General features: G+C 35.1%; 2 protein-coding genes and 1 non-coding gene across 7 annotated transcripts; 1 reads left to right on the forward strand and 2 right to left on the reverse strand.

The window, feature by feature from the left end:
* Positions 1-553: 553 nt before the first annotated feature.
* On the reverse strand, positions 554-9,571 carry LOC132180403 (NAD(P)-binding Rossmann-fold superfamily protein). 5 transcript variants are annotated; one of them, XM_059593205.2, is made up of 11 exons: positions 9,285-9,571; positions 8,605-8,648; positions 7,756-7,870; positions 6,662-6,809; positions 5,104-5,316; positions 4,530-4,664; positions 4,129-4,263; positions 3,734-3,949; positions 2,764-2,888; positions 1,945-2,002; positions 554-841 (listed from the first exon to the last, which is right to left on the reverse strand). In XM_059593205.2, exons 1-11 carry the CDS (start codon positions 9,569-9,571, stop codon positions 731-733), a joined length of 1,587 nt encoding a protein of 528 aa, XP_059449188.2. In that variant the 3' UTR covers positions 554-730. The 5 variants fall into 5 exon arrangements, with proteins under 5 accessions (XP_059449188.2, XP_059449192.2, XP_059449189.2 ...); XM_059593209.2 differs by having other exon boundaries at positions 555-841; positions 9,281-9,299; XM_059593206.2 differs by lacking the exon at positions 5,104-5,316 and having other exon boundaries at positions 555-841.
* Positions 9,572-10,033: 462 nt separating this feature from the next.
* On the forward strand, positions 10,034-13,514 carry LOC132180404 (zinc ion binding protein). The gene is made up of 7 exons (XM_059593211.2): positions 10,034-10,122; positions 10,420-10,519; positions 10,677-10,893; positions 11,834-12,098; positions 12,563-12,638; positions 12,750-12,796; positions 12,896-13,514. Exons 1-7 carry the CDS (start codon positions 10,034-10,036, stop codon positions 13,074-13,076), a joined length of 975 nt encoding a protein of 324 aa, XP_059449194.2. The 3' UTR covers positions 13,077-13,514.
* A 559-nt stretch (positions 13,515-14,073) lies between these two features.
* Positions 14,074-14,376, reverse strand: LOC148585982 (signal recognition particle RNA). Its single transcript, XR_015912273.1, has one exon.
* Between the last annotated feature and the right edge of the window lie 4,992 nt (positions 14,377-19,368).

Consider the following 19,368-nt stretch of genomic DNA (forward strand, 5'->3'; position numbering starts at 1 on the left):
GCATTGAGGCTTTCTCCCGTCGGCCCATTCTGACAAACTATTTTGCTTAACTTGTTATTCTTTTGCAGATTCTTTCGTAGACACTCACCAGTAAAAAAATTGTTATAACAAGTAGCATTACGCATAATTAAAATATAGAGGGTTTATTTCATTGCATAAATTACATTTTGCTGCATCTAACAATGCATATATTATCGTGTCGTTTCATTTTAAATGACATGACTATCTACACCATACATAATATATACATATCTTTTTTTTAAAAAAAAAAAAAAAATTCTTCCTTTATTTTTTTTCTTCAAATTTTTTGTTTTTCTGTTTATATTATCTTAAGCAAGAGTATTTTTGTCATTTAAGGCGTGGAAAGAAGACATTGCAACCCCTTTGATAGTTAAGCAAGAGACATTGCAAAAATTAGAAGCTTGAAAGACATTGCACATTGAGTTATAGTTTGGAGGAGTAACGTACTAAAGTATAGTTTCCCCAAGAAATAAAGCATGGTAACAACTTCGTGAATATAATTTACAGGTACCAAATGAAAGATCTGAAAAAAGAAAAATGAGAATAAATTTATATTTTGACAGAAAATTTTGGATTTAAATTACTCTTCAAAATATACACTAAAATCACTTCATACTCAACATGTTCCAAAAGCTATAACATATTGCAGTGAAATGGGGTGAAAGATTGACCCCCCCTAAACGGGCAAAAGATAAAAGTTCCAGTATGGTTACAGACCAAAGTCCAGTTCAGCTCGCTTCAGTACAGATGTTACTCTCCTGAAAAATTCCGGTTCATTTTCTTCGATATCATCAAGAGTCATCAACTCGTGCTCATCTGCCTAATTAGACAAAGGAACAGGAAAAAAAGACTCATGAGAAGACATTCTAAAGAATGCTAATCAGGGAGGAAAAAATAGGCATATAATGTGATAGAAACTGCCAAAAGCCGACTGGCATAAAAGATTTTCACACTATTATCAGCACAACAATACAATATTTCAATTTCAATGATTTTGGTTTGGTCTTGTTCAATTAAGACAAATGATTGCACCAAATAAAGGTTATATAGTAAAGGATAAAGATATTATAGATCTAAGACGCTCAAAGTACTTTATATTTACAGCAGGAAGCTAAAGGAGAGCAATAATTTTATCTATAAAAACTAAACTCCAACTTTCTCAGGTAGAAAGGTAAGAACATTCCCATTGACTCAAGTCTTTGCATGGAATTCTCGCCATGGTAATATCATAGTAATCTTTATCAATCTAAGATATGAACAAGCAAAATACTAGCGGTCAGCCACAAAGGAAGCATATAAATCAAATGTTTTCCATTTATCTTGATGAAAGTTGTTATTCAGTAATAGTAATTCAGATTAGTTGAAGAGAATCATATGAAGCTAGTGGAACATTCATGATAATTATTCCTCACTATACAATTAACCATCAAATATTAAATGGATTATGGAAGAAGGTTTAGTTTAGAAATTTTTTAGGTAAATACATTTTTGCCAAAAAAAAAAAAAACAGAGCTCAGTGTCTCAGAGGTCAAGCTAAGAAATATGAAATTAGTGAAGAACATGAAAGAAGTGGACTGTACAATTTCCCAAAGACAAAACACTACCTTGAAAAACCCAAAAATAAGATTATGACATTTTTATTAGAAAATGGGTAGCAGGCAAATGATACTCATCTAAATCAAAATGCAATACAAGAGTAAAAGGAATGGGTCCATTGATCATGCTTATCTTGGCATAAGCCATCTTCTTCTGGAGCACCCTAAAAATAAAGACCATGTATTTAGTGCGTAAGCATATTTGAATTTCAACAGTTCATTGGGGCTTTCAACTTCTATCTTTCCAAGAAGATAAATCTTGATATATGAAGTGACAAGATTATGCGCATTCACTCATTTGATAGAAAGTCAATTAAATGGTAGATACCTCTCTAAACTTTAACAGTATTAAGTTTGACACAGAAGCTGGCTTTGCCTGATCCCACCTGAAGAAATGATGGAACCAAGCACAAATGTCAGTGACAAAAATCCATGTACACGATCAAGGCAACATCAATTTCACAAGAGAGATAAGACAACATGACATACATGGTACACATGGCGAAAGTTGTTGGGTTCAGACAATCATAGTTCAGGACACCATTTCAAATAATTTTATAGATTAATATAGCTATAATGCTCTTGAAAATATATGTACTTGCTGTGTTAATACTCTAGATCAAATCATTTGAGAAAGATTGCTTTAAGTGCGCTGCAATTTAGGAAAAACTATCTAAGATGGTTAGAAGATGTACATAAAGAAACCAACTGCACCAAACTGCTCTAGAGATGCAATAGGATTCAAAATCAAGGCGCCACAAGGACTAGGAGAATCTTAGAAAAACAGGAGGAGCAAGGGAAAGACAAAAAGGAAATGAGCTAAGGCAGTGACAGAATACATGACAAACAATGAATGAACAGAAGAAATGGCCCTGATAAGAGTGAATAGCAGGAAAGAAGTGGTCAAGCTAATTCTGATTGAGATATTAGGCTTTGTTTGCTGACTTACTAGGTATTCCATACATCAAAAGACCAATTTTATAACTTCAGTATAGTATTTTTTTGACTTTTTCTGCCACCCCTAGGACTGAACCAACCCCACAATTTTAACACCTAAGCCAAGGCTCAGAAGTATCACTAAAGCAACCAACTGTTTGGAAAGCATGAATGCCAAATGATCAATCGTATCTAAGAATGCAACCCATACCTCACAAGCATTAACTCATTAACAGACCGCCACATTCCACGTCCGACATCTTTTGCAGACTGCTCCCTCACACTTCGTCCATGCCACAACTCTTTTGTAATGTACATCACTTCTTCAACATCTACCTATACAAAATGGCAATAGATTACATAAAATTGACAACAGACAAGGTTCAAAGACTTTATCTAGCATGTGGTGGCATTGCTATTCTCATTTGCATAGGAAGCTTATTTATTTATTTATTTATTTATTATTATTATTATTATTTTATGATGAGGAACCCCTCCAAGGCAAGTTTACTTCGTATACCCACCCCTCTCAGGTAAAGGTAAACTTCGGAACCGTGTAAAGCGCCCCCTCCACACGGATCGAGTAATATTCTGGCTTTGCTGACGGATTGGCCGCAAAGAATTGTTTGCACCCAAGGGGATTCGAACCTTAGACCTAATCGAATACCACAAGACCAAGATCCTTACCATTTGCATAGGAAGCTAAGGTTTTTTTGTCTTGATGAATGTATAGGAAGCTAAACTCATTCAACCTAATTTAATAGAATCCATGTTTACTAATTGAATTCTTATTAGCACTTAACTTTCTGCTGATAGTCTTTTGACTAAATGGTATCTCTTCCCACCTTAAATATGAGGTGGAAGGTGAGGTCATGGATTCATACAAGAGGATGAAATGTATCTACCTGTGATAAAAGATAAACAGATCAAACATATTTTATACGTTAGAATAAGAAAAAAGAGAGTAAGAAAAGAGAGAGACAGAGAGAGAGGGAAAAGGCTCCCTAACCCAAGTGCAGATTATGTATAGAAGAATAAAACCTAAATCATCCTCTCATCATTTTCAATAGAAGTCAAGAAAGAAACTCAATAAATGTCACATCTGCTCCAGAGAACCTACAGAAAAGTAATGCTAAAAGAGCCATCTTTTAACAACAAACTTATCAAGGGAAACTTCATACCTGGACTTCCATGGCTGTGCCATACAGTGACTCCTCATGCTCGATAAGACGTTGATGAAGCATCCTGTAATGATCCACGTCCAAATTTACCACAGGCTCTGTTTGAACTTGCACCCCTGCTAGTTGTGTCACAACATAGGAGGCCATAACCTGTCCGAAAATTGCAGGGATGGTACCCAGAACAGGTATTATGCGAACCCTAAACCCTGGTACTATCTAATATCAGAATACGAAGTTAGAATTTCTATGAGTAGGGAATATAAATTTTCTGTTACAATATTTACTTTGGGTTGGTTTTATAATATTTGGACAAATAAGCCTAATTATCAGAATTTTTGGGAGTACTTATTAGAAAAAGTACTAAATACTTCAAACCAATGAGTAAACATCCGCACTTGATAGTTTGAGGGATTTTCTTCTTCTCCACTTGGTCCCTTAAATGGAAGCAGTTTTGCCTTGGGTTTCTCCAGTGAAAACACAACAGGAATGCCACCATCAATACCATAATCTTTCCTTAGTCGGTGTCTCACCTGCAAAGAAGAATGTTTGGAAAAAGGACTTATATGTTCAATGCCTAAAATAAGACCAACCAAAAAGTATGTCTACCTCACATAGCAAATAAATGAAGGCAAAAGTAAGTTTCATGTCAATATCGCAATACATTGACATAAATTTTGTACAACTTAGAAATGGGCATATGTTTTGCAACACAGTTTTGCAAAAGCACATTAGAAAGAAAAGCATAATAAAACTGTAAGTAGTTCAAAACTTGTTAATAAGAAGCAAAAATCATTACAGATCGAGATAGTGGGTCATTTGTTGACTCTTTCAAATCCGCAACCCGTATTCTTGTTGGATCAGCTCTTGCACCAGCTCCTGTAGCAGATAGAACCTTCAGACCCCTACGTACACATGCAGCAAGAAGTGCCACCTATTACATATAACAAATCAAAGGGATTGAAAATTTAAACTTCATTAACATCACAGTTTTTAGTCGGAATACATCAGTAAATAATAATGAAAGGGGTGGGTGGAACAAAATCTTCCGCCTTGTCTAGAGACTCATTAGTTTGAGCTACAAACCAAATTTTGTAGATAATGTCTAACATCCTGCTCACGTCATACTCATATGCATCTCAGCCGTTCTAGCAAGTATGACCTTCCCAAATTCACCAAAAAAACAAAAGAAGGAAGAACCACAGGAAAGAAGTGATATCCACATGGTCTTATTTTCTACCTTTTTTTCTTGTTATTTGGGAAAAGGACCAGAAACAATCATGAAATTATTTGAGTATTCAACAGTTGTAATTCTGGTGCAGGTAAAAAAGTAATTAATGACAAGTTAACCAAAGTATATGCAAGAAAGTTACCTTGGTATCAATGTTATCAATACAGTCCAAAACAAAGTCAGGTTTGCCTGAAAGAATTTCTTCTTCAGAAGATGCATCATATAATAGCACTCTTGCATCTATATGGCACTCTGGGAAGATAGACAGGAAATGCTCTTTGAGGCACTGGGCTTTTGGAATGCCAACATCTGCTCTTGTTGCAACAGCGTGTCGGTTAAGTGATGAAAGTGATACCTTCTCATGTAATTAATGAATGAGTATGTGTATCTTATGAAGATAATAAAGGAAATTCTAATCAATGTAAATTCGGAAGCAAAATTCAGTACTCTTTCTATCTTTGCTATCACAAACAGCCTCAGGCTATTACTAACATGCTTAGGAATTAAGAGAGACTATCGTGTCCACGACCAAAAAAAAAAAAAAATCAATATAATTACGAAAAAGTCATTAAAAGTAAAGAGCTTAATTGAACCAGTGTCATAAGTAAAAAAGAAACTGATAAATCAGTTAATTTAAGCAATTATCATCAAAAAGTTATATTTGTTGGTAGGCTTGAACAACTTCTACCATATATCAAATTTTTAGTCAAGTTTCATCTTCCAAAATCCAAATAGTGTAGAAAGTGCAATAAAGGTATGATATAGAAATAACCCATTCCATAAAAGTTCTACAACATTTCCAACTTAGGATATTAAGGCATTTGTTCTTAAAAGAAGGTTCTGTGAAATTCTTCCATCTGTTCTACTGATCAGAAGCTAACAGAAACAAAGGAACATGAAAGAGCTTCTTTTCTTTTCGATAAGTGAGTGGTCCCCAGGGAGCTGGTGAGAGGAGGGGAGAAGAAATGTGAAAGTATTCCCAGGGAAGCATTTAGAGAAGGCGGAGTAAACTCTTAGCTTTTCTCTTCAGCTGAGTAGCTTAAAATACAAAGTACATGAATCCCAAATAAATAGGTCAATCGAAGGAATTTAAAGTTCCACTTCATGTTAAACTATGACCACTAATAAGGTGAAAGCATGGATCTCATGAGTACCACATTTTTTTACCATCATAAGTAAATTATCAAACACTTCAATGCATTTCGCTGACACTCTATTACTTTCTAGCGTAGGCATTAAAGATCCATGTCCTATTGCTAGGTATTTCTCCTGTGTACTTGGATTGCGCTTTCGCTTTTAATGATATTTGGATTATTATAAAAAATAATAATTAAAAAAAAAAAAAAAGATCCATGTCCTATTGCCAAGCTGGATGATGCACACCCTATGCATTTATTAAGAACAAAAACCAGTGGCTTTAAATCTCATCAATTGCCTTAAGATTTCAGTAGTGAGATATCACTTCAAATACGTATAAATTAATGTAAAAATAAGCTAAAGGAAAGCAAAAGATATGTGGATTGACCACATGCTAGACAATCCAACACAAAGGGTATGGTTCCAAAAACCTTTTTTTTTTTTTTTGATAATTAATAATAAAAATTAAAAAATTTTAAAAATAAATAAATAAAAAACTGCATAAGCCAAAGAAACTAGGTGACATATTGTAGAGGTATAAAACACGATAAGGGAAAACAAACCTGGTCAAAGTCCACAAGGAGAAGCCTACCAACCCCTGATCTTAAAAGCATAGATGCAGCATGACTGCCAACCCCTCCAAGACCAATGACCACAACATAGGATGCAGTCACTTTCTGTTGAGACTCAAGGCCAAAGAATTGAATGTTCCTAATGATAGAAGAAAAATAACAGCTTTAATCATGCCAACTACATCAAAATAGAATTACACCCAAAAAAATAGAGAGTTCATTTGGTACACTGGAATGATGATTACTTAGGAATAGGAATAGGTATTACTAGAAATAAAAGAAACTAGAATGGAATGACCATTTCTATTCATTCGGTTGGTGATAACACATGAATGACCAAATTTCTTCACTGGAATTGAATCAAATTTTCTAAAACACCAAACTCTAAAAATGATTTCCCTTGGGGGTGGTCGACCACCCATGGGGAACATTTTTTTTGGGTTCCCAAAAAAATAAAAATAAAAATAATGGTTTTTTTGGGAAAATGCTATTCCATTTCTGGGTGAATAGATACTCCTCACCTTCTTGAGAGAATAGCTATCCTCAGTTATGATGCGCAACCAAATAACAAAATGACTACTAGCCATTCCATCCCTGGGTCCATTCCTATGTACCAAATTTAACCAAATAGATTTCAGAACACCCCTACCCCTGCACTCCAGGTCCCATACACCATAAATAGACACTAAGGTCTCAGCTGCATATATTGATATATTCTTCAATAGGATACAAACACACACACGTGTGTGTCTATCTTCCATGCCTAAGTAAAATTGGTTAAAATTATGCAGACATGCTTGGTGCCTAACATATGTAAGACATATCTAACATGACATCCAGGTAAACCAAATCTAGAAGCAGAAAGAGGCCAATGCTCTCGGTTATAACTAGCCTCATGCATAAAGGGTAGCATTATATGCAGAATGGAAGTAAGAGATAACCCAGCTTATTTAAGAAAAGCAATGGAACTATATTGGATGTATTGAAAAGCCTGCTCTCAAAAATCAGGTTGACCACATTATAGGGACACGTATATTTTTTTTTAATTTAAAAAAAGTCAATTAACTTAGTGACACCACTAGTACCTGGTCAATTGTTCAGAAACTATCTCGTCTTTTAGAAGGTCTAAACCAGCCATCCCATGATTCTGGTTCTCAGCAACCATGTAGCTTTTATCATTCTCAGATATAAGTCCTTGACCTTCCATAAAATAAGAAGAAATACAGAATACAGTTGATTAGTCACTGGAATCACAAATCAAACCCATATAACAAAAAGAAAACCAACTAGTTATTATTGACATAAAAAGCCAGCATATTCAGGCCTTTGCACTATCTGCGAGGGTTAGAGAGATGGTTTAACACATGCCACCCCACCTAGCTCTTGAGTAAGGGTACATTCACTATCAATAAGTAAATTTGAACGAGAGAATCTTCAAGTCATTATTCAGTAACTGGAGTCTACCCAGCAAAACTACAAGCGCAAGACAGTATAGTATAAGTCAGCAAACATGTTGAAAAGTTTCAACTATATTACATATATTCTAGCATTCCACCGCAAGTTTCTATCTTTGCTGCCTGAAGCAGCACCAAGAAATACAGAGAACATCGGAACTCTACAAATTTCATAAGTGAACAAGACATTATTATGCTCACCAACATTTGGCAAGCATTAAAGATGTAATTTTAAGATCTAGAATTTTACATCTACATATTATACTTCTACTCTGTAATTTCCCCATCAAATAAGACACTACACAAGGGTCTTAGAATCTAATATAGCAGGGCCCATAACAGAGAATGCAGATCTTATTAAAACATTCAGAGATAGTACCCTTAGACAACCCATCATAGTGTAATAGTCTTAAGCGATATTTTTTTCTCCAAATTTCATCAATCATGTCCATAATATTTTTTTCTCAGATGATCACTTACCATTAATTTTAATCGCCTTCTCCATGCATTGCCTTGCGACACATCTGCAAAGATACATAATCAATATCACCACAATGCAACCACTTTAAGCCAAAGTGATAATAATCAACATATTCTGCATATTTAATTATCTGAATTTTTCTCTAATTTTGGTGGCCTGTTTGGTTTTTCGAAGTTCAATGTTCTGAATAGCAATGATTTTAGAAACAGGAAAATATTGACTACATAAAGCAAACAGACTGGATTTTTTTTTTTCCTATAATTTTGCTTTCTTTCAAAGATGAACAGTAAAACTCAAGGGAGCCAAAAAGTTATATTAGGCCTGAAGGTTTTGCTCTAAGAGGAAAAAAAAAATCCCATTTCTTTACTTCTTCCTACATTTTCTGAGTGATCAAACAAAGCAGACAAGTACCTCTGCGAAACTATATATTTTTCGACAACAAAATTTAAAATTGAAAGCTGTAAGAGTAACCATACGTTTCGTTGCCGAGGAAACTGAAGGAAAGAAAAAGAACAAGTTTATATTTTTATTTTCAAACGCTTTGGGCTGAGTAGGTTTGGTTCTCTTTTCCTGCGTTTTCTCGGCAACCAAATAGAGCGTGATCGTATGGTTAATACCAGGGGAAAGAAAAGAGTCAGAATTGAAAATGGTAGCGAAACGGAAACAGATAACGACTCGCCTCGGAAGAAGCTTAAGAAGTAGGACTGTAGAAACAGAGCCCAAAAGAGCTCCAGCTCCCACCAAGGCCAAGTATTTCGCTCTCTCCTCCATTTTTCCCTTTCTTTTCCTTTCCTTTCCTTTTCTCAGGTCCCAACAGAGACGAAGGTTTTGAAAGTAGGGGTTTTGTGTTCGGATAGTGAACGCGGCGGTATTGGGCTGTGGGACTGGGAGGAAACTTAAACGACGTCGTCTTAAACATGTGCCAAACACTAAAACGACGTTGTTTTGACACCCAGTAAATAACATCTATTTCTCAGTGTTTCACGACATTCAGAACACGGCGTCCGAGCTCTCCACCTCCAACCGTACTTTACTCACCTTCTCCTCCGCTTCCGCCGTTGCTACCTCTAATTGATTTTCCTTTCTCTTTTGTGATATTGTGTGATTGTGATTGTGTTTGAGTTTGTGGATGTCAAGTGGCGCTGATTGGCCTGCCTTGGTTTTTAGCATAGTCGTCAATGAATAAGCAAACAGAAACTTTTCTGGTTAATCTTGTTTCTCGTCAATGTAATTACTAGCTCGTCTTAGCTCCAGTGCCCGACGACGCTGTTTGTTAGAAAGGCTAATTCCGACTTCCACCCAATTCCGCCTACGACTAGATCTTCGATAGAGAGAAACCCTAGCTTTGGGGCTCCCAGAATTCACTATTTAAAGGTAGAAGAAATCTCACTTCCAGAAAAAGCTCCTAAGATTTTGCTGTAGTCGACAATGGATGCGCAAGCGAGGAAAAAGGCATTTTTTCGTGCTAAATTGAACGCACAGAAGAAGGACAAACGCATAGATTCTCCTCTTGTAAGGTAAGCTATTGCCTCGCCCATTTTCTTTTCTATACCCCTTTTTTTTTTTTTTTTTTTTTTTTTTCATCTATTGATTGAATTTCATCTAGAAAATCATAGCTAAATATGGAAATCCCATAAATAAATGATGATTATGGAAGATTACATTGATCTTTTTGGATGCTTGAATGTGTATATTTGCCTATTCTTGTTAAAGTATTTTATCTGTTTAGGAAGCTGAAGACCATAAAGAAGATTACATTGTTCATGATGAAGTTTCTGACTGCATCTTCTTGTCTCTTCTTTAAATATATACAGGTACAATGAACTTGACCAGCCTGTCTGTAGGGTTTGTGATGTTGTTTTGAAATCTGAATCCAATTGGGATGCACACCAAGTTTCTCGTAAACACCATGAGGTAATATTTTAGTATCCTCACTAAATCACTATGAAACTATTACGTGTATATACATCACTGGGTCTAGCTTATATATGACACATAATAACATCAAGTTACAAACAAATCACATATACATGAATGAGTAGGTACTAATGGGATGCATTTGCTGGGACAGGCAATAAATAGCATCAAAGCTGGTGCAGCTGGACTAACCCAGGTTAACAATGTGAAACCTGGGCCCCAAAAGAAGTTGTCTCAACCTAAACCTGAACATTCTGCAGACTTGCATAGCACTAAACCTGAGCACTCAACAGAATTACTCAAACGTCAGTCATCAGCTGTGCTTCCTCCAGATTTTTTTGATGACAATGAGACCAAAAAGCTAAAAATTGGTAATGACTTGTATCTGTTTTTATTTTATTATTATGATAATGACCATCATACGTTATTTAGAGAGTACTTAGAATTAAACCTGACATATGTATAAAATTCAAATTTGGTCCTTGACGTTTAGAATGTTTCAATCAAGTCTCTAAGGACGTTCTAATTAAGTTATTCCACTCATATCTGTTTAAATATGTGATGGAAATGGCAAACTTTGAAATTTTTCAGCTTTGTATACTTCTGTTTCACTATATCTCCACGTGGCGTGCACTCTCACCGCACCAGATTTCTGCCCCTCCATCATGGTGTTCATCTCTTTCCTATCAAACTCAATATGAAGTTTGATTAAAACTTGGGCAAAGCTTCTCTCTCCCTCTCTCTCAATTCCCCTTTGGAAGAGAACATCTCTCGCTTTATCAAAACCTCCAATAATGCCATTTTCGTGAGCTCTCTAGCACGTACCTTTCATTTGAAACCTTTGCTCTTCAAATTAATAATTAGTTTGAATCAACAATGAGCCGATTCTTGGTGTTAACAAGGGGGCATTTGAGGATAAGTTGGAGATTTTTTTTAGTTATTGTCAACTAAAAGCAAGAAAAAAAAAGTTTCTTTGAACTATTGACATGGCATATGTCACACGGATGTATATATAATGAAATCTGCATTGTCAGTGAAAAAGGCCAAGGTCTGCGAATTTCTGGTATGGTTTTTGTTTCTAGATGGAGTTGGATTAAAGGACTTAATTGGAGCTCTTTCTGTATCTCTGAGACTTGACTGAAACTTTAGAATCTTAGGGACCAAATTGGAACTTCATGTATATTTCAAGGACAAAATTAGATATTCTCCCTCTCGTGTTACAACCTTAGTTTAACTAGTATGTACTACTACTATGAATATTTGCTGTTAGGAACTAATTCTGTTTATTTTGACTTGCTAACGTACTATTAGGAAATGACCCTGTCAATTCAGTGGAGCCTGCTCAACCAGAGGAGAGGGGTTCTTTAAATGTTGTTAGTGGAATAGATCGATTGCCTAGTGGTAATGTTCCACAGGTAATAAATATGCAGTCTGCTGGGGAGCTTAATCCGGCATCAGTAGAGATTGCTGGTTCAGAAAACAAGCAAGTGAAGGGAGCTCTACCTGAAGGATTCTTTGATAACAAGGAAGCTGACTTACGTGCACGTGGCATAAAGCCAGTTAAGCCAGATATCAAGTAAGTTCTACATCTGTGTTATATCTCCATCTTCATGCACTGTTAAGATAATTATATTTTTTTCTCCCTCAAATCTCTCTCTTTTGTTATATATGTAAAGCTCTCTCACTACACATTAACCGTCCATGTGCACAATCAATAAATCATGTTTTAACCTTCTACCCTAACCACATCTCTCAATGGCTTTATTGATTCTTGACGCTCCCCTTCTAGTAATGAAAAAGCTTAGGGGGTACTTAAGTTAGATGGTTGGAGGATGTCAATAATTGTTTGTAGTTGATGCAATATTGCAATCCGCCATAGATATTTTTCTGAGTTGTCAATAACTTTTATGCCAGGATATGCTGGAATCTATTTTTCTTCCAAAAAGTTTCAACTGCAAGCAAAATTCTTTATTATTACTTCATATCTTAAACGACATGGAACGCACCATAACCTTTGAATTTTTGCTTGATTGTGGTTAGAGACGAGTACAAGGAATTTGAAAAGTTGATCCAGGAGGACTTGGTGGAGGTGGATGACCGTTTGGAAGAAGAGGAGGTGAGGGTTATAATATAATCACCACATTCACTTAAAGCATTCTAGTTTGCCATGAGATCTACCCACACTACAAACTTAAACCTCATCCTGTTGTTTCAATTGTGACTGCAGATTGATGCTGCTGAAACGATTGAAGAGGCTGAATCCGTTGAGCAGAAGTGAGTTCAGCTGTGTAATACTCAGTTAAATTTCACACGCTGTTAATCTTCTTTTTAATGATGATCTTAATTTCATTGCCTCTCTTTTTTACCCTGCAGGTCCTATAAGGAGAAAGTGGAAATGTTGAGGAAGAAGAAATTGGAATTGCAGGCTGTTAGGTCTTCCAAACATGGTAGAACTTCTGAGTTTGTCAGCAAGGAGTCCAGCCATGAAGAATCATCCAGTGATGATGACAGCAATGAGAATTTTGCAGTTGACTGGAGAGCTCAACACTTGTGAACATTCTTTCCAAATCTTTTTGGTATCCCCGGGAGAATCATCGTCAAATGTTCAAAATCAGTAAATGTGATGTCATCTGAACCGAACTGGAATCCACCATATCAGTCTTTTATTAAGATTTTAAAGCAGAGCGCTAAAAGATGAGTGATGCTGGGTGCATCTAGAGAAACTTTTACTGATCCAACTTCTTTGGTTAGCCCTAAGGTAAAGGAACTAGCAGCCCAAAGATGCATCATCTAGGCCTGGAGCAGCACATGCATTTCAGAAAATAAAATCATTACTTTCTAAATATATTTTAGGGCCTTACAACTATGAGTTTATAGAAATTTTTCGGTTTTGAGTCAAAAGTATCAACTATCAACGTTGTACATATTCCTTGAAACAGTGCATGGTGAAACGTTATTAATAAACTTTGTTTTTATCTTTTGGGGACATGAACTTGATTAATTCCATTTAGAACTGGCTTCTTTAGGTTCTAGCTATTTTGAGACCTGAGGTTATTCAATACCTGATTGATGCTGTTAATAATGAGAACTAGCCCCTCTCTACAGAAAATCAAGAAACCAAAGTTAAAGAAGCAGTTCCAGCACTAACTTTAATTATATTCCCACATACCATTCTTCGAACAGACGCCTGCAGGTTTTATTCGGCCTGAGAGTTACTCTGTCAATGGATCAACAGATGAGTATATAATATAGGGAAATGCTGTGTTCTCTTAGTGTTTTTCTCGACTAAAATGGATATGATTTTTTAAAAACAAAATGAGAGAAATAAGAAAAGTTTATTTTTTAAGATAATAACAACACCCTATATATATATATATATATATATAACGTCAAGTTGCACATGAGGAGAGATTACACGGGCCAAGTTTTTGGGGCAAAAAGAAAAAAATAATAATAATAATCCGGAAAGCCCAACTTTTTGGGACAAAAAGAAAATAATAATAATAATCCGAATAATCCGGAAAGCCCAACAAAATATGAAAAAAAAAACAAAAAGTGATGGTCCAACTGGGGTCAACCCAACGGGCCTTGTTGGATCAGGGAGGCACCGACCCGTAATCCTTCCACTGCCAAGAGTGGGAGGTTATCGCTGCTCTGTAACCAGCCTCACGCAGAGCCCTCCACTCTAGGAACCACGTGATCCAGAGCCTTCGCCCAACTCACATGGTTCATCTCTTGGCTTGGAACGGGCGGGCCAGCAAGCAGCCCCCAAGATTCGACCAATTGGGCTGGGCTAGAGTCCCATCACAATAATACCCCTACTCAGGTTACAAGCTCACGTTACTAAGCTCGGTGAACTAGGCTGCATCATTAGACCATTATAAAGAATACAACATTTTTGCTTCTTATCGATGTGGGACTATGGTGCGTTGTATTAGATTTGGCATAAAAGTTGTGGTGTTCGCAAACTTTTGCAGATAGCTATAAGTATCGTAAACGTAGTCGACCTCAGTTTTCATTCCATTGATGCAGAAACCAAAGTTGTTCGCGTGAAGATTGTCCACTTGCATCTGACGAAACACGCAGCAATGTGACAATGTCTATCCCAATCCTCTAGTAAATGAGTCATTGCCTTGTCACCTTAGCAGTAATCATAAACAATGGCCACCAAATAGCTTCAGACTTCAGAATTCCCTCTTTTTTAAGTTTTTTTTTAACAGTTGTTCATCCAAGAAAAATCTTGATTTCTTGTGGTGCATTAAAGAATAAAAATCCTCAACCTATTTGAAATTTTGGTTGTTGTATGATAGGAAGTATTAGAAGTACTAGCATCAAAGGTTACACTAGGAAATAGGGTGGAATATGCACACTTTTTTTTTCTTTTTTTTTTTTAGGACATATATAACACAAACAAGCCTAGATCGATGAAACGAAGGAGGGTCATTTCCACTAGTAATAGATAGGAATCAAAGGTTGAGGCGGAGAATAAGTGGGAATGCGACTAAAATTTTTTTTAGCTACGGTCCAACGTGCAGTAAAATGGGCACAGAAATTTGCACTTCTATTGACTTTGATGACATTCCAAAAGATGAAAGCTAGAATATCATTAAGCATTTCCAAAATGACAGTAGAGATGTGCCAGTCTCGTGGGATGTTGTGATATGTTGCAAAGCCGAAATGACAACTTGTGAGTCCCCTTTCGAGATGAAATGACCAAGGTTGAGGAAGAAGGCTAGTGACTCAGCAAGGTGGGCAACAAGTGGTTCACCATAATTAGGTTGACAATGGTGGAATCTGCACACTTGAATGTTGAATGCAGGATTAGACTCCCAGCACAAATCCATTACCAGTAATTTCGATTAAGAATCTCTCTCTTTCATTCTTCTTCTCTTTCTCTTACAAGTCTCTCCGGTGCTAACCCAGTTGTCGTATTTTGTATCATGAAAATATTGGCCATTTTAATAAAAGTGTTTTTCCCTTTTGAGAATAAACCACACAATTTTATCTGTTTTTCCATTATAATTTCTTATCTAGAAGATTTGATAATCAATATAATAATATAACCCAACCTTCATATGTGATTATTTGCAATTGTTCTATACTCATGAATTGTAGCAAGAATAGGCAAGCAGAGAGATTACATCAAATTAAAAGTTTGAAATATGAAATTAAGAGTTTTTAACTTTGAAACATTTTCTTAAAACGCGTAAAAATTCAACATTTTTGTGAAGTTTCTCATAAATTATTCATTGCCCAGTACTTCTGATAGTCAATGGTTGGTTTTCAAATTTCAGGTAATAGAATTATTTAATTCATTAAGTCTGGGAAAAAAAAAAAAAAAAAAGAAGCTAAAATTAAACCTGAAAAAGGACAACAAAACATGAAGGAAAAAAAAAAAAAATGATGGTCCAACCCGGGTCAACCCGATGAGGCACTGACCCGTATAATCCCTCCACTGCCAGGAGGGGGAGGTTGTCGCTTGTTGTCGCTTTTCTGTGTAAACAAACACACCGGCAGGCAGAGCCTCACGCAAGCCCTCTGAGCTCTAGAACCATTTACGTGACTTCGCCGCAGTAGTCACAAGGCTCAGGCTCTTTGGCTAGGAACGGGCAGGACAGCTAGGAGCCCCAAGAATCCGACTGGTTGAGCTCTCTAGAGTCGTTCCATCACATTAATACCCCTACTCAGGTTACAGGCTCGCGTTACTAAGCCCGGTAATTTATTTTGCCTCACTAAATCCTTATAAATACTACAATTTTCTTGCTTCTTATCAATGTGGGACTGACGTAAGTATTTGTTCTCAAAAACATTGATTTAGTTTGAAATAAAGATTTGGTAGAAACCTTCTCGCGTTCATAAAATACTTAAATATAGCTACAAGTATCGTAAACCTAGTGATCCACCTCAGTTTTGATTCCATTAATGCAGAAACCAGAGTCACCATTAGCGTGAAGATTGTCCACTAAAGCATGTGATCATGAAACACAGGTAATATATTATTGAGTTCTTCAAATGTTTTGTGCAAACTATGAAGACCAAAAATTGGCTTAAAATATAAACACATGCACGGTACGTGGATTTCCATTACATTTGAAGTATGTGGTGCATATATATTTTATTATTTCCCTCCTGCGTTTGAAATGGTATATAGCTAGTGCTCCACCAAATTGACCCATTACTCATACATATGATGTCAACTAACACTACTTAACCTTAATAAGTTAGAAATTACGTACGCAGACATTGTCGAAAATAGAATGGAACTTCCACGACCACTCGCTTAATATTGTGAACTCCATTACATCATGATAAGAAGCAATTAATTAACATAATCCCTATGGTTTTTATAATAGCATTATCTTATGGCAATAAGCAGCCAAAACAAAGCTAGATGCACCAATTAGAAACCGGCCTTTAATTTATTTATGTATAAACCTTAATTTGCCGGTACAATCTTAGTGGAAAGGGCACTAAACTTGGTAACCCTCGCAAACAGAAATCAGCAAGCACCCTGGAAATGCCGCATGCGTGGGCGTACCTAAATCTCCACACTAAATAAGCCATTGATCAACTGGATAGCATATGTTAATTCTCTATCTTGTTTGCCTAGAAAAGGAAAAAGTAAATAGTATACAATATTGCTAGCTGCAGCTGGTTAATTTAATCTATATTTTCCATGGACTAGCTTTAAAATTAAGTTAAAAATAACTAGCTTGAGTGTATATTTAGCTAGCAAGTTCTCCAAACAAAAAGCAAATGCGTCAGCACTTAGTATTAAATTTCTTCATGCTTTTGGTAATTGAGTTTCATTTGCACAAGTCTCAAAGTTATTGGAAATTTTGGTAATAAAGTTTCACATAGAGCAACTTTTCACCAATTAAGAAATTAAACATGGTAATATCGTTCTGACTCCCACATTCTATTTATGGAATGGTTATCATCTTCCATGGAGATGATTTAATGTAGAGATCATGGGTGTGATCATCATTATATCATCATTTTTTTTAAAAAAAAAAATTAAGTGAAATGAAAATCAACTATTTTATGATCGTCAAGCCATTTAAAATTTTTAAATGATTTGACAATATATTTACTATGTCGCAACGTATACACCATTAGATCCATGAAACATAATCTTGATCATAAAATGACGGGTAGTGATATACTGCACGCCGGGCATAATTTTTTTTAAAAAAAATAATAATAATAAAATAATTTTTAAAAAAAATTATGTTTGGCGTGCAGTATATCACTATCCTAAAATGACACCATTAATTAGCTATTTTACTTGAAATGAAGAAGATTATAATCTTCTTCAATTCGTTATATATATGAGGTTCAATAAGTGAAATATTTAATTAAAATATAAATAATTTATGAAGTTAAAATATCATGTTAAGTCATCCTTTATTTTAAAATTTTAGATTGATTAAGAAAATATATAAACAATTATTTAAAATAATTAATAATTGATTAGATGCCTTTTTGTTACGAGTCCAATACAGACCAGTTGTTATGTTCTGTCATACGACTATACGAGCGAAATGGATGTTGTTTCAGAAAAATGTAAGGTTGCGTTAAATTTGGATCAGAAATGTTGGGCTAATTATTTGCTGATTGAAACATTAAATATGCAAGTTGCGGAGTCTACGTCCCGTAATTTTCCAGCATTAATTGCCACGTACGGACCATGTCATCACTCGTAGATTTTATGATAAAAGATTAAATTTATTACAAATTTAATGATGTACATATTGTTATAATAAATATATTCTTTAAGTTATTTAAAACTTTTAAATGATGTGACATAATGGGATTAGAAATTTTTATAATTTCAAAGAAAATGTAGATTATCAAATTTTGGAATTTATACTGTTTATAAGCATTTAAACGCTCGAAAAGTTCTTAAGAGGTAGATCAATCGGCTGGGACCACGCCTAATAAAGCGAAGATCACTAGTTCGAATCCCCTTCCCCCTTTTTGTGCGAACATGTCAAAAAAAAAAAAAAAAAAGCTTGAAAATGTCACATATAAAAAATGTGACATGTTATCGAGACATCCATAAATAGATTATCTTTCAAAAGGCTTCTTATTCATTTTTGGAGACGTTTTGTTTTTTGTTTTTTTTTTTTTTTTTTTTTGTTTTTTCTCAGAAAACCAAAAAACAAATTTTGGCTCAAAGCTTTTTTACAATATAAAGAACAAGATCGAATATAATAAAAATATACTCAATTGTCAACGGGAAACGAATGAAATGGAGAAATGAAGAGTATCCATTTAGTGCATTTATGACAAACTTGTCCAAAAAATTTGCCCCTAAAAATATAAGGACAATTTTACCATCCTAACTGGACTAAATCAATACTCTTTATTTCAAATGAAATGGAGATGATTTTTTTCTCATTTTTAATATGTGACGTTTTTCAAGCACTTCAATGCCTATAAACGACTTAAATTTTGTAATTTAAAATTTATCCTTATTCAACATTATATATATTAGAAAAGTATTAGAGAACCAAACAAATGAAGTCGTTCTAGGTAGCCTACTAAAAATGATGTGGCTATTAAAATTATCATTGAGCTTGTGATTGATTATTATTGAATTTTGATCAAATTGTGGTTTTAATAGCCACATCATTTTTAGTAGGACACAAGTAGGCCACCTAGAATTACTCAAACAAATAAACCAAAAAAAAATTCCAAACTGACGTGACAGATCGTGAGTGGCAGACAAGGGAGAGTGAATTGCGTTTTTTTAATTTAAAAACCCTTGCCACGTAAGTTTAAAATTTTTGTAAATTTATTTGTTTGAGTCTCTAACATTTCTTTATATATTATTAGATACA

This window comes from Corylus avellana, chromosome 5 (genome assembly GCF_965113065.1).
Source record: "Corylus avellana chromosome 5, dhCorAvel1.hap1.2, whole genome shotgun sequence".
In the NCBI taxonomy this organism is placed as follows: Eukaryota; Viridiplantae; Streptophyta; class Magnoliopsida; order Fagales; family Betulaceae; genus Corylus; species Corylus avellana.

Bases quoted from the DNA above. Each gene is read 5' to 3' on its own strand.
- LOC132180403 (XM_059593205.2), bottom strand. From the start codon at position 9,571: ATGTTATTTACTGGGTGTCAAAACAACGTCGTTTTAGTGTTTGGCACA. The intron at 8,649-9,284 runs GCGAGTCGTTAT...GTATCTTTGCAG, and splicing joins CTTCTTAAGCTTCTTCCGAG to ATGTGTCGCAAGGCAATGCA. The intron at 4,264-4,529 runs GTAATGATTTTT...TCTTCTTTGCAG, and splicing joins ATGACCCACTATCTCGATCT to GTGAGACACCGACTAAGGAA.
- LOC132180404 (XM_059593211.2), top strand. From the start codon at position 10,034: ATGGATGCGCAAGCGAGGAAAAAGGCATTTTTTCGTGCTAAATTGAAC. The intron at 10,123-10,419 runs GTAAGCTATTGC...AAATATATACAG, and splicing joins ATAGATTCTCCTCTTGTAAG to GTACAATGAACTTGACCAGC. The intron at 12,099-12,562 runs GTAAGTTCTACA...GATTGTGGTTAG, and splicing joins CCAGTTAAGCCAGATATCAA to AGACGAGTACAAGGAATTTG.